Source organism: Nerophis lumbriciformis, linkage group LG01, assembly GCF_033978685.3.
Source record: "Nerophis lumbriciformis linkage group LG01, RoL_Nlum_v2.1, whole genome shotgun sequence".
Lineage (NCBI taxonomy): Eukaryota > Metazoa > Chordata > Actinopteri > Syngnathiformes > Syngnathidae > Nerophis > Nerophis lumbriciformis.
The window spans coordinates 60,506,043-60,519,005 of record NC_084548.2 but is presented as its reverse complement, the minus strand read 5'-3'; the positions used below and the strand labels follow the sequence as shown (position 1 = coordinate 60,519,005).

The following is a 12,963-nucleotide window of genomic DNA, read 5'->3' as shown; positions in this document are numbered from 1 at the left end:
TTTACTTGAGTAAAAGTAAAAAGTATGTTGTGAAAAAAATACTCAAGTACCGAGTAACTGATGAGTAACCTGTTCGTTTAATGATGACGGCAACAAATAATGCACAAAAACATAAAAATAGCAATGAGCAAATTCAGAGCCAGGAATATCTCTTAAGCAACTAAAACAATAATATATATTAAATAATAATACATTAAAATAAAATTAAAATAAAGGTAAATTGAGTCACAATAACTTAACAACACCATAGGCTCAGTAGGCATTCATAGATTGAAACTTGTATTAGTAGATTGCAAAGTACAGTACATATTACGTACAATTAACCACTAAATGGTAACATCTGAATAAGTTTTTCAACGTTAATCAATCACTTAATAAATGACCAAGTCGAGGTGATCTACCTCATATATACATATACACACATATCATATATATATATATATATTAGGGGTGTGGGAAAAAATCGAATTTGAATCGCGATTCTCACGTTGTGCGATTAAGAATCGATTCTCATTTTTAAAAAATCGATTTTTTATTTATTTATTTTTAATTGTTATTTTAATTTATTTTTTTTTAATTTTAATTAATCAATCCAACAAAACAGTACACAGCAATACCATAACAATGCAATCCAATTCCAAAACCAAACCCGACCCAGCAACACTCAGAACTGCAATAAACAGAGCAATTGAGAGGAGACACAAACACGACACAGAACAAACCAAAAGTAGTGAAACAAAAATTAATATTATCAACAACAGTATCAATATTAGTTACAATTTCAACATAGCAGTGATTAAAAATCCCTCATTGACATTATCATTAGACATTTATAAAAAATTTAAAAAAAGAACAATAGTGTCACAGTGGCTTACACTTGCATTGCATCTCATAAGCTTGACAACACACTGTGTCCCATACTTGCCAACCCTCCCGGATTTTCCGGGAGACTCGCGAAATTCAGCGCCTCTCCCAAAAACCTCCCGGGACAAATTTTCTCCCGAAAATCTCCCGAAATTCAGCTGGAGGCCATGCCCCCTCCAGCTCCATGCGGACCTGAGTGACGTGTCGACAGCCTGTTTTCACGTCCGCTTTCCCACAATATAAACAGCGTGCCTGCCCAATCACGTTATAACTGTAGAATGATCGAGGACGAGTTCTTGGTTTCTTATGTGGGTTTATTGTTAGGCAGTTTCATTAACGTCCTCCCAGCGCGGCAACAACACACAACAACAGCAGTCACGTTTTCGTCTACCATAAAACAGTTCGTCTGCCGTAAACAGCAATGTTGTGACACTCTTAAACAGGACAATACTGCCATCTACTGTACATGCATATGTGACAATAACATCTACGGCTTTTAGAGAGTGCAGTGCACAACTGCGCACACAACAAGGAGACGAAGCAGAATGCAGAGAGAGTGTTCAGCATGGTTAGAAAAATAGTGACAGAGAATAGAACAAGGATGGACAATTCAACCCTTAACTCAACAATGAGTAGATGAGTGTTATGTGTGTGTATATGTGTAAATAAATGAACACTGAAATTCAAGTATTTCTCTTATATATATATATATATATATATATATATATATATATATATATAAGAAATACTTGACTTTCAGTTAATTCTAGCTATATATATATATATATATATTATATATATATATATATATATATATATACTTTCAGTTAATTCTAGCTATATATATATATATATATTATATATATATATATATATATATATATATATATATATATATATATATATATATATATATATATATATATATATATATAGCTAGAATTAACTGAAAGTCAAGTATTTCTTATATATATATAAATATATATATATATATATATATATATATATATGAAATAATTGACTTGGTGAATTCTAGCTGTAAATATATCCCTCTCCTCTTAACCACGCCCCCGCCCCAACCACCCCCCCGAAATCGGAGGTCTCAAGGTTGGCAAGTATGCTGTGTCCAATATTTTTACAAAGATAAAATAAGTCATATTTTTGGTTCATTTAATAGTTAAAACAAATTTACATTATTGCAATCAGTTGATAAAACACTTCAGAAACCCACTGTCAGTAACTACAGTTGGTCGCTACATCTGTAAGTGCAAGTTAAAACTCTCTTATGCAAGGCGAAAACTGTTTATCAACAACACCCAGAAACGCCGTCGGCTTCGCTGGGCTTGAGCTCATCTAAGATGGACTGATACAAAGTGGAAAAGTGTTCTGTGGTCTGACCAGTCCACATTTCAAATTGTTTTTGGAAACTGTGGACGTCGTGTCCTCCGGACCAAAGAGGAAAAGAACCATCCGGATTGTTATAGGCGCAAAGTTGAAAAGCCAGCATCTGTGATGGTATGGGGGTGTATTAGTGCCCAAGACATGGGTAACTTACACATCTGTGAAGGCGCCATTAATGCTGAAAGGTACATACAGGTTTTGGAGCAACATACGTTGCCATCCAAGCAACGTTACTATGGACGCCCCTGCTTATTTCAGCAAGACAATGCCAAGCCACATGTTACATCAACGTGGCTTCATAGTAAAAGAGTGCGGGTACTAGACTGGCCTGCCTGTAGTCCAGACCTGGCTCCCATTGAAAATGTGTGGCGCATTATGAAGCCTAAAATACCACAACGGAGACCCCCGGACTGTTGAACAACTTAAGCTGTACATCAAGCAAGAATGGGAAAGAATTCCACCTGAAAAGCTACAAATATTGGTCTCCACAGTTCCCAAACGTTTACTCAGTGTTGTTAAAAGGAAAGGCCATGTAACACAGAGGTAAAAATGCCCCTGTGACAACTTTTTTGCAATGTGTTGTTGCCATTAAATTCTAAATCAATGATTATTTGCACACAAAAAAAATTACGTTTCTCAGTTGGAACATTAAATATCTTGTCTTTGCAGTCTATTCAATTGAATATACAAACCCTGTTTCCATATGAGTTGTGAAACTGTGTTAGATGTAAATATAAACGGAATACCGGTACAATGATTTGCAAATCATTTTCAACCCATATTCAGTTGAATATGCTACAAACACAATATATTTGATGTTCAAACTGATAAACATTTTTTTTTTTGCAAATAATCATTAACATTAGAATTTGATGCCAGCAACACATGACAAAGAAGTTGGGAAAGGTGGCAATAAATACTGATAAAGTTGAGGAATGCTCATCAAACACTTATTTGGAACATCCCACAGGTGAACAGGCAAATTGGGAACAGGTGGGTGCCATGATTGGGTATAAAAGTAGATTCCATGAAATGCTCAGTCATTCACAAACAAGGATGGGGCGAGGGTCACCACTTTGTCAACAAATGCGTGAGCAAATTGTTGAACAGTTTAAGAAAAACCTTTCTCAACCAGCTATTGCAAGGAATTTAGGGATTTCACCATCTACGGTCCGTAATATCATCAAAGGGTTCAGAGAATCTGGAGAAATCACTGCACATAAGCAGCTAAGCCCGTGACCTTCGATCCCTCAGGCTGTACTGCATCAACAAGCGACATCAGTGTGTAAAGGGTATCACCACATGGGCTCAGGAACACTTCAGAAACCCACTGTCAGTAACTACAGTTGGTCGCTACATCTGTAAGTGCAAGTTTAAACTCTCCTATGCAAGGCGAAATCCGTTTATCAACAACACCCGGAAACGCCGTCGGCTTCGCTGGGCCTGAGCTCATCTAAGATGGACTGATACAAAGTGGAAAAGTGTTCTGTGGTCTGACGAGTCCACATTTCAAATTGTTTTTGGAAACTGTGGACGTCGTGTCCTCCGGACCAAAGAGGAAAAGAATCACCCTGATTGTTATAGGCGCAAAGTTGAAAAGCCAGCATCTGTGATGGTATGGGGGTGTATTAGTGCCCAAAACATGGGTAACTTACACATCTGTGAAGGTGCCATTAATGCTGAAAGGTACATACAAGTTCTGGAGCAACATATGTTGCCATCCAAGCAACGTTACCATGGACGCCCCTGCTTATTTCAGCAAGACAATGCCAAGCCACGTGTTACGTCAACGTGGCTTCATAGTAAAAGAGTGCGGGTACTAGACTGGCCTGCCGTAGTCCAGACTTGTCTCCCATTGAAAATGTGTGGCGCATTATGAAGCCTAAAATACCACAACGGAGCCCCCGGACTGTTGAACAACTTAAGCTGTACATCAAGCAAGAATTGGAAAGAATTCCACCTGAAAAGCTCCAAAAATTGGTCTCCACAGTTCCCAAACGTTTACTCAGTGTTGTTAAAAGGAAAGGCCATGTAACACAGTGGTAAACATGCCCCTGTGACAACTTTTTTGCAATGTGTTGCTGCCATTAAATTCTAAGTTAATGATTATTTGCACAAAAAAAATTACGTTTCTCAGTTGGAACATTAAATATCTTGTCTTTGCAGTCTATTTAATTGAATATAAGTTGAAAAGGATTTGCAAATCATTGTATTCTCTTTTTATTTTCGAATTACACAATGTGCCAACTTCACTGGTTTTGGAGATTACTGTAATAACTTGTAAAACACCCAAAAGCGCATATTTTAACCATTGAAATACTTTCTATAGTTCAAGACTTATGGTCATTTAAAAAGCGCACTGCACAGAGCCAGTCTTGTGGAAAAACTGTACTCCATAAAAGGAGAAGTTTTGGCTCACCTGGAAAATGGCAGTTGAAGATACCTGTTGTGATGACAGGTGTGGGGCTGCAGTGATTTCCCTAAACAAGCAAACAGGACTAGACCGGCGACTCAAATGACAAGTCACATCCTCACAATGTCCATTTGCCTGCATTTGAATACGACCTTTTAAATCCCTTTCATTATGCAACATGTAAAAATTAGGAATTTAAAGAATATTTACAGTCCACTGGGTTCACTGAAACGAGGAAAGTCTGCCCTCTTGTGAATGGAAGCTTCACTGACGCAGCAGCATTTGACTGAACAGGAACAAAAAGAGAGAAGCGATCCAAAAGCAGAAGTAAGATTTTGATTTATGGTTTGTGACTTATCTTTAACACATTTACTTTTTGTTGTAATTTCCTTCTACGATGGTGAATGTACAATATTTAAAATTGTACCACTAATATGGTTATGGTGACGGTCCTAGTATGTTTGGAACAAGCACACAATACGACATCATTAGAGTTCCTCATCACAGCATGTCTGAAAAGGAGTAGGAGGAAGCAGAGCTTATTTAAGCCGACCCCTTCTCGAACAAATGTGTTACTGCTTATTCTGTAAGGCAACCGTGAATAGATACATCAAGCAATACATAAATAAATAGACAAATCAGTAAGTCGATTAATAATAAATACATAAAGTTCTCATGAATAAATATTTAAGTAATTTATGGTCGACATTATGAGCTGATTAAAATGGTATAATTTTTTAACAAGGTTCCAAATATAATCATGATTCTTTTAGTTTTTTTTTCCCCAAATTGGATCATATTAGTACGTTGTTTATTAATCCATTCCATGATTTAATTCTACATACATGCTAAAGGTTGTAAATGTTGTACGTGCATACAAATGCTGTAAGTTACATTTCTCTTTTAAGTTTATATTTCCCCTCTTTTGTTGAGGTTAAAGTTTTCTTTGTGCATAATTTCAGCCATTTAATGCATCAAATCGTTGGAATTTCAATATTTTGGATTCAATAAATAAAGTGTTTGTATGTTTAAAATACACGACATTATGTATTGTTCTAACTGGCCTTTTTTTTGTAACAAGGTGAGCGAATGAAGTGTACTCTTGTACAAACCCCGTTTCCATATGAGTCGGGAAATTGTGTTAGATGTAAATATAAAAGGAATACAATGATTTGCAAATCCTTTTCAACCCATATTCAATTGAATGCACTACAAAGACAAGATATTTGATGTTCAAACTCATAAACTTTGGGTTTTTTTTGCAAATAATAATTAACTTAGTATTTCATGGCTGCAACACGTGCCAAAGTAGTTGGGAAAGGGCATGTTCACCACTGTGTTACATGGCCTTTCCTTTTAACAACACTCAGTAAAAGTTTGGGAACTGAAGAGACACATTTTTTAAGCTTCTCAGGTGGAATTCTTTCCCATTCTTGCTTGATGTACAGCTTAAGTTGTTCAACAGTCCGGGGGTCTCCGTTGTGGCATTTTAGGCTTCATAATGCGCCACACATTTTCAATGGGAGACAGGTCTGGACTACAGGCAGGCCAGTCTAGTACCCGCACTCTTTTACTATGAAGCCACGTTGATGTAACATGTGGCTTGGCATTGTCTTGCTGAAATAAGCAGGGGCGTCCATGGTAACGTTGCTTGGATTGCAACATATGTTGCTCCAAAACCTGTATGTACCTTTCAGCATTAATGGCGCCTTCACTGATGTGTAAGTTACCCATGTCTTGGGCACTAATACACCCCCATACCATCACAGATGCTGGCTTTTCAACTTTGCGCCTATAACAATCCGGATGGTTCTTTTCCTCTTTGGCCCGGAGGACACGACGTCCACAGTTTCCAAAAACAATTTGAAATGTGGACTCGTCAGACCACAGAACACTTTTCCACTTTGTATCAGTCCATCTTAGATGAGCTCAGGCCCAGCGAAGCCGACAGCGTTTCTGGGTGTTGTTGATAAACGGTTTTCGCCTTGCATAGGAGAGTTTTAACTTGCACTTACAGATGAAGTGACCAACTGTAGTTACTGACAGTGGGTTTCTGAAGTGTTTCTGAGCCCATGTGGTGATATCCTTTACACACTGATGTCACTTGTTGATGCATTACAGCCTGAGGGATCGAAGGTCACGGGCTTGGCTGCTTACGTGCAGTGATTTCTCCAGATTCTCTTAACTCTTTGATGATATTACGGACCGTAGATGTTGAAATCCCTAAATTCTTTGCAATAGCTGGTTGAGAAAGGTTTTTCTTAAACTGTTCAACAATTTGCTCACGCATTTGTTGACAAAGTGGTGACCCTCACCCCATCCTTGTTTGTGAATGACTGAGCATTTCATGGAATCTACTTTTATACCCAATCATGGCACCCACCTGTTCCCAATTTGCCTGTTTACCTGTGGGATGTTCCAAATAAGTGTTTGATGAGCATTCCTCAACTTTATCAGTATTTATTGCCAACTTTCCCAACTTCTTTGTCACGTGTTGCTGGCATCAAATTCTAAAGTTAATGATTATTTGCAAAAAAAAAAATGTTTATCAGTTTGAACATCAAATATGTTGTCTTTGTAGCATATTCAACTGAATATGGGTTGAAAATGATTTGCAAATCATTGTATTCCGTTTATATTTACATCTAACACAATTTCCCAACTCATATGGAAACGGGGTTTGTATTTGTGTTTGACTTTCTCTTCTACTGTTAGTGTGTGAACAAACCGCAGTGGTGTCGTCTGCAAATAAAACTAACTTTATTAACAAGTTGTTTTGTTCTCATTCCTACCTGATATGTGTTCACGCCGTGTTCACGCTAACGATGAAAGGCAAGCTAAAAACAGGGAAACAACAAAAAGTTTCCAACAACAAAGTTCCTAACGTCTCCCCGCTCCGTGTTTATAACGCCATCCGGGTCCCTCCCTCGCCTTCTCCTTATTGGCTACCCGCGCTGCACCTGTGCACCCGCTCCGCCAATCACGAGGCTGGGGTTCAGTCCGACCCAAGATGGCGGCTTCCGTCGCCTCGCATTATCCCCCGTCGTTGCCTAAACGCTTAAACTGATGCCGAGGCAGGGCAGGGAGAGGCTCGACGCGAGACCCGAGACGTCGCCGATGACCGGCGAAAGCGCATTGCTTATGGTTGTCGTGTGCGGGGAGCCGGCCTGAGGAGGGCGGTCTTATCCGAGGATGGCCACCGACAACAGGATCCATTTTTGGAGGAGAAACGCAAAGGTTCCCGGAAGGTAGGACTTCCCCTCCTTGCGTGTACTAATATTATTAATATTTATATGTCATTTGTTATCTCCTGACCCTTAAAGAACAACAAGTAGCGTGTACAAGGCCGTGAAAGTGGACATTATATTGACGTGGCTCAGTCAAAGTCATTGAGGCAGCGGATAAACTGTCGCGTTTGTGGGGTTAAATGTTTTTTAACTACGCTTTAGGTCATCGTGTTGTTTGGATTGTTAGTGATCGTGGGTGACAATTTAGACTCGCATCCATTTAATCTCTGCATGTGGGGTTTCGTGGCTCGGAACGCCGGAGAAGCATCTGCCATATGCTCCTTGTGGGCGAACTAGTTATGCTAACTAGCATTAGCCAGCTAGCTACCTACTACAGTTTACTGCTACTTTACCACTGAATGGCATGTGACAGTTAAAAAAAAGGCACCGTTTACACTAAGCCGGATAAGGTTATCCAGGGTAAATGCTACCTAACCTTATCCGTGTCCACCATACTTGCCAACCTTGAGACCTCCGATTTCGGGAGGTGGGGGTTGGGGCGGGGCGTGGTTAAGAGGGGAGGAGTATATTGACAGCTGGATTTCACCAAGTCAAGTATTTCATACATGTATAAATATATATATATATATATAATGTTGTCTGTCTATCTGTGTTGGCCCTGCGATGAGGTGGCGACTTGTCCAGGGTGTACACCGCCTTCCGCCCGATTGTAGCTGAGATAGGCTCCAGCGCCCCCCGTGACCCCGAAGGGAATAAGCGGTAGAAAATGGATGGATATATATATATATATATATATATATATATATATATCCATCCATCCATCCATCCATTTTCTACCGCTTATTCCCTTTTGGGGTCGCGGGGGGCGCTGGAGCCTATCTCAGCTACAATCGGGCGGAAGGCGGGGTACACCCTGGACAAGTCGCCACCTCATCGCAGGGCCAACACAGATAGACAGACAACATTCACACTCACATCCACACACTAGGGCCAATTTAGTGTTGCCAATCAACTTATCCCCAGGTGCATGTCTTTGGAAGTGGGAGGAAGCCGGAGTACCCGGAGGGAACCCACGCAGTCACGGGGAGAACATGCAAACTCCACACAGAAAGATCCCGAGCCCGGGATTGAACCCAAGACTACTCAGGACCTTCGTATTGTGAGGCAGATGCACTAACCCCTCTGCCACCGTGCTGCCATATATATATATATATATATATATATATATATATAATGTCTACATCCTGAACATATGCAAACAAAACTGTGTTTAGATAATTGATACTTCAAACTTGCATAAATAAATATTGAGGAATATAACATAACTTGGCTTCTGAGAGCTTCAAAATGTAATGAACAAAATGCTAAAGTTGTTGATAAACGAGCAATTATTTTAATAATTAAATATGGTCATTTTAAATTAATTATTATGATCATTTAAAATTAATTATTTCAAATATGTTGATTGGCAACACTAAAATTGGCCCTAGTGTGTGAATGTTGTCCGTCTATCTGTGTTGGCCCTGCGATGAGGTGGCGACTTGTCCAGGGTGTACCCCGCCTTCCGCCCGATTGTAGCTGAGATAGGCTCCAGCACCCCCCGCGACCCCAAAGGGAATAAGCGGTAGAAAATGGATGGATGGATGGATGTTTATTTTAATGTATAATTCTATGGCTGGATGTAATAAGGAGTCAGAAAAAATACAAATATCAATCAATCAATCAATCAATCAATCAATGTTTATTTATATAGCCCTAAATCACAAGTGTCTCAAAGGGCTGCACAAGCCACAACGACATCCTCAGTACAGAGCCCACATAAGGGCAAGGAAAAACTCACCCCAGTGGGACGTCGATGTGAATGAGTATGAGAAACCTTGGAGAGGACAGCATATGTGGGTAACCCCCCCCCTCTAGGGGAGACCGAATGCAATGGATGTCGAGTGGGTCTGACATAATATTGTGAGAGTCCAGTCCATAGTGGATCCAACATAATAGTAAGAGTCCAGTCCATAGTGGGGCCAGCAGGACACCATCCCGAGCGGAGACGGGTCAGCAGCGCAGAGATGTTCCCAACCGATGCACAGGCGAGCGGTCCACCCCGGGTCCCGACTCTGGACAGCCAGCACTTCATCCATGGCCACCGGACCTGTGCCCCCACCCCCCTCCACAAGGGAGAGGGGAGCAGAGGAGAAAAGAAAAGAAACGGCAGATTAACTGGTCTAAAAGGGGGGTCTATTTAAAGGCTAGAGTATACAAATGAGTTTTAAGATGGGACTTAAATGCTTCTACTGAGGTAGCATCTCTAACTGTTACCGGGAGGGCATTCCATAGTACTGGAGCCCGAATAGAAAACGCTCTATAGCCCGCAGACTTTTTATGGGCTCTGGGAATCACTAATAAGCCAGAGTTCTTTGAACGCAGATTTCTTGCCGGGACATATGGTACAATACAATCGACAAGATAGGACGGAGCTAGACCGTGTAGTATTTTATACGTTAGTAGTAAAACCTTAAAGTCGCATCTTAAGTGCACAGGAAGCCACTGCAGGTGAGCCAGTATTGGCGTAATATGATCAAACTTTCTTGTTCTTGTCAAAAGTCTAGCAGCCGCATTTTGTACCAATTGTAATCTTTTAATGCTAGACATAGGGAGACCCGAAAATAATACGTTACAGTAGTCGAGACGAGACGTAACGAACGCATGAATAATGATCTCAGCGTCGCTAGTGGATAAAATAGAACAGATTTTAGCGATATTACGGAGATGAAAGAAGGCCGTTTTTGTAACACTCTTAATGTGTGATTCAAACGAGAGAGTTGGGTCGAAGATAATACCCAGATTCTTTACTGAGTCGCCTTGTGTAATTGTTTGGTTGTCAAATGTAAAGGTGGTATTATTAAATAAAAAATAAAATTAATTTTGATGTTTTTAGCAAAATGTATTTAGTTTTTTTAAATTTTTTAAATTAATAAATATATTTATTTTTAGGTAAGATAAACATAATAATACAATGTATCTCTAGTCTGGATGATTTAGTTCTTGTCACCCTGTTGTCCTCCCGTCGTGAAAAAAGGCTGTCCTCACTCAGGTCCGCATGGAGCTGGAGGGGGCTTGGCTTCCAGCTACGGCTGAAAATCGGGAGATTTTCGGGAGAATATTTGTCCCGGGAGGGTTTCGGGAGAGGCGCTGAATTTCGGGAGTCTCCCGGAAAATTCGGGAGGGTTGGCAAGTATGGTGTCCACACACACCACAATGCCACCGTTTTAAGACCCCCTCGCCCGCTCCGTCCGCCGGCGCAACGCGACCTAGTACGCATGCGCAGAAAATGCGCACGTCATAGTCCCCTCCAGTGTTGCTTTGTGTGCAAGTTCTTAAATGTAACTTATCTGAACAATATCCAGTGTTGTGGTGTTTCAATTACCTGGAATTAGGGCTGGGCCATATGGCCTTTTATTAGACCTACACTGTTCCAATGTCATTTTCTCTGATGATGCAATTGTTGATGACTGAAGTGTTGATTCCAACCAAACTTACCCCCCCCCACCCCCAACCCCTCCATACCCCACACCCCGGATTGTAAATAATGTGATGATTATCTTGTGTGATGACTGTATTATGAAAATAGTATATATCTGTATCATGAATCAATTTGGACCCCGACTTAAACAAGTTGAAAAACTTATTTGGGTGTTACCATTTAGTGGTCAAATGTACAGAATATGTACTTCACTGTGCAATCTACTAATAAAAGTTCCAATCAATCAATCAATATCTCGATATTTTTAGACCATGTCACTATACACGGTATATATCTCGATATTTTGCCTTAGCCATGAATGAACACTTGATGCATATAATCACACCAGTATGATGATTCTATGTGTCTACATTCAAACATTATTGTTCATACTGCATTAATATATGCTCATTTTAAACTTTCATGCAGAGGGGGAAACCAAAACCAAGTCCATCCATCCATCCATCCATCTTCTTCCGCTTATCCGAGGTCGAGTCGCGGGGGAAGCAGCCTAAGCAGGGAAGCCCAGACTTCCCTCTCCCCAGCCACTTCGTCCAGCTCCTCCCGGGGGATCCCGAGGCGTTCCCAGGCCAGCCGGGAGAGATAGTCTTCCCAACGTGTCCTGGGTCTTCCCCGTGCCCTCCTACCGGTCGTACGTGCCCGAAACACCTCCCTAGGGAGGCGTTCGGGTGGCATCCCGACCAGATGCCCGAACCACCTCATCTGGCTCCTCTCGATGTGGAGGAGCAGCGGTTTTACTTTGAGCTCTCCCCGGATGACAGAGCTTCTCACCCTATCTCTAAGGGAGAGCCCCGCCACCCGGCGGAGGAAACTCATTTCGGCCGCTTGTACCCGTGATCTTGTCCTTTCGATCATGACCCAAAGCTCATGACCATAGGTGAGGATGGGAACGTAGATTGACCGGTAAATTGAGAGCTTTGTCTTCCAGCTCAGCTCCTTCTTTACCACAACTGATCGATACAGCGTCCGCATTAGTGAAGACGCCGCACCGATCCATCCGCCTGTCGATCTCACGATCCACTCTTCCCTCACTCGTGAACAAGACTACAAGGTACTTGAACTCCTCCCCAACCCGGAGATGGCACTCCACCCTTTTCCGGGCAAGAACCATGGACTCGGACTTGGAGGTGCTGATTCCCATCCCAGTCGCTTCACACTCGGCTGCAAAACTAAGTCAATTTACCAAAACTGTATTTATTAAACAGTTATTAAGCAGTGGCACAAAAATTCATGTAATTTCCAAAACAGATAGTGCAAGATTGTCAGAGACATTTTAAAACAAGCTATGAGTGCACTTTTGTGCATGATGTCACTAAGATGACTCAACAAAACAACACTAAATTAAAGGCTGACTAAAACCCACTACTACCGACCACGCAGTCTGATAGTTTATATATCAATGATGAAATAATAACATTGCAACACATGCCAATACGGCCGGGTTAGCTTACTAAAGTGCAATTTTAAATTTCGCGCGAAATATCCTGCTGAAAACG

General features: G+C 40.9%; 2 protein-coding genes across 6 annotated transcripts in view; one reads left to right on the top strand and one right to left on the bottom strand.

Annotated features, from left to right (window-relative positions):
* Nucleotides 1-7,582, bottom strand: part of LOC133570656 (myelin transcription factor 1-like) — a 430,657-nt gene extending 423,075 nt beyond the window's left edge. For all 3 annotated transcript variants that reach the window (XM_061923347.2, XM_061923352.2, XM_061923365.2), the window contains exon 1: nt 7,471-7,582. The gene's annotated coding sequence lies outside the window, so the exon portion shown is untranslated. The remainder of the gene's footprint in view (nt 1-7,470) is intronic.
* Nucleotides 7,583-7,690: 108 nt separating this feature from the next.
* Nucleotides 7,691-12,963, top strand: part of tbc1d22b (TBC1 domain family, member 22B) — a 53,474-nt gene continuing 48,201 nt past the window's right edge. For all 3 annotated transcript variants that reach the window (XM_061923301.2, XM_061923293.2, XM_061923285.2), the window contains exon 1: nt 7,691-7,926. In XM_061923301.2, the coding sequence (XP_061779285.2) occupies nt 7,871-7,926 (56 nt within the window). In that variant the 5' untranslated portion in view covers nt 7,691-7,870. The remainder of the gene's footprint in view (nt 7,927-12,963) is intronic.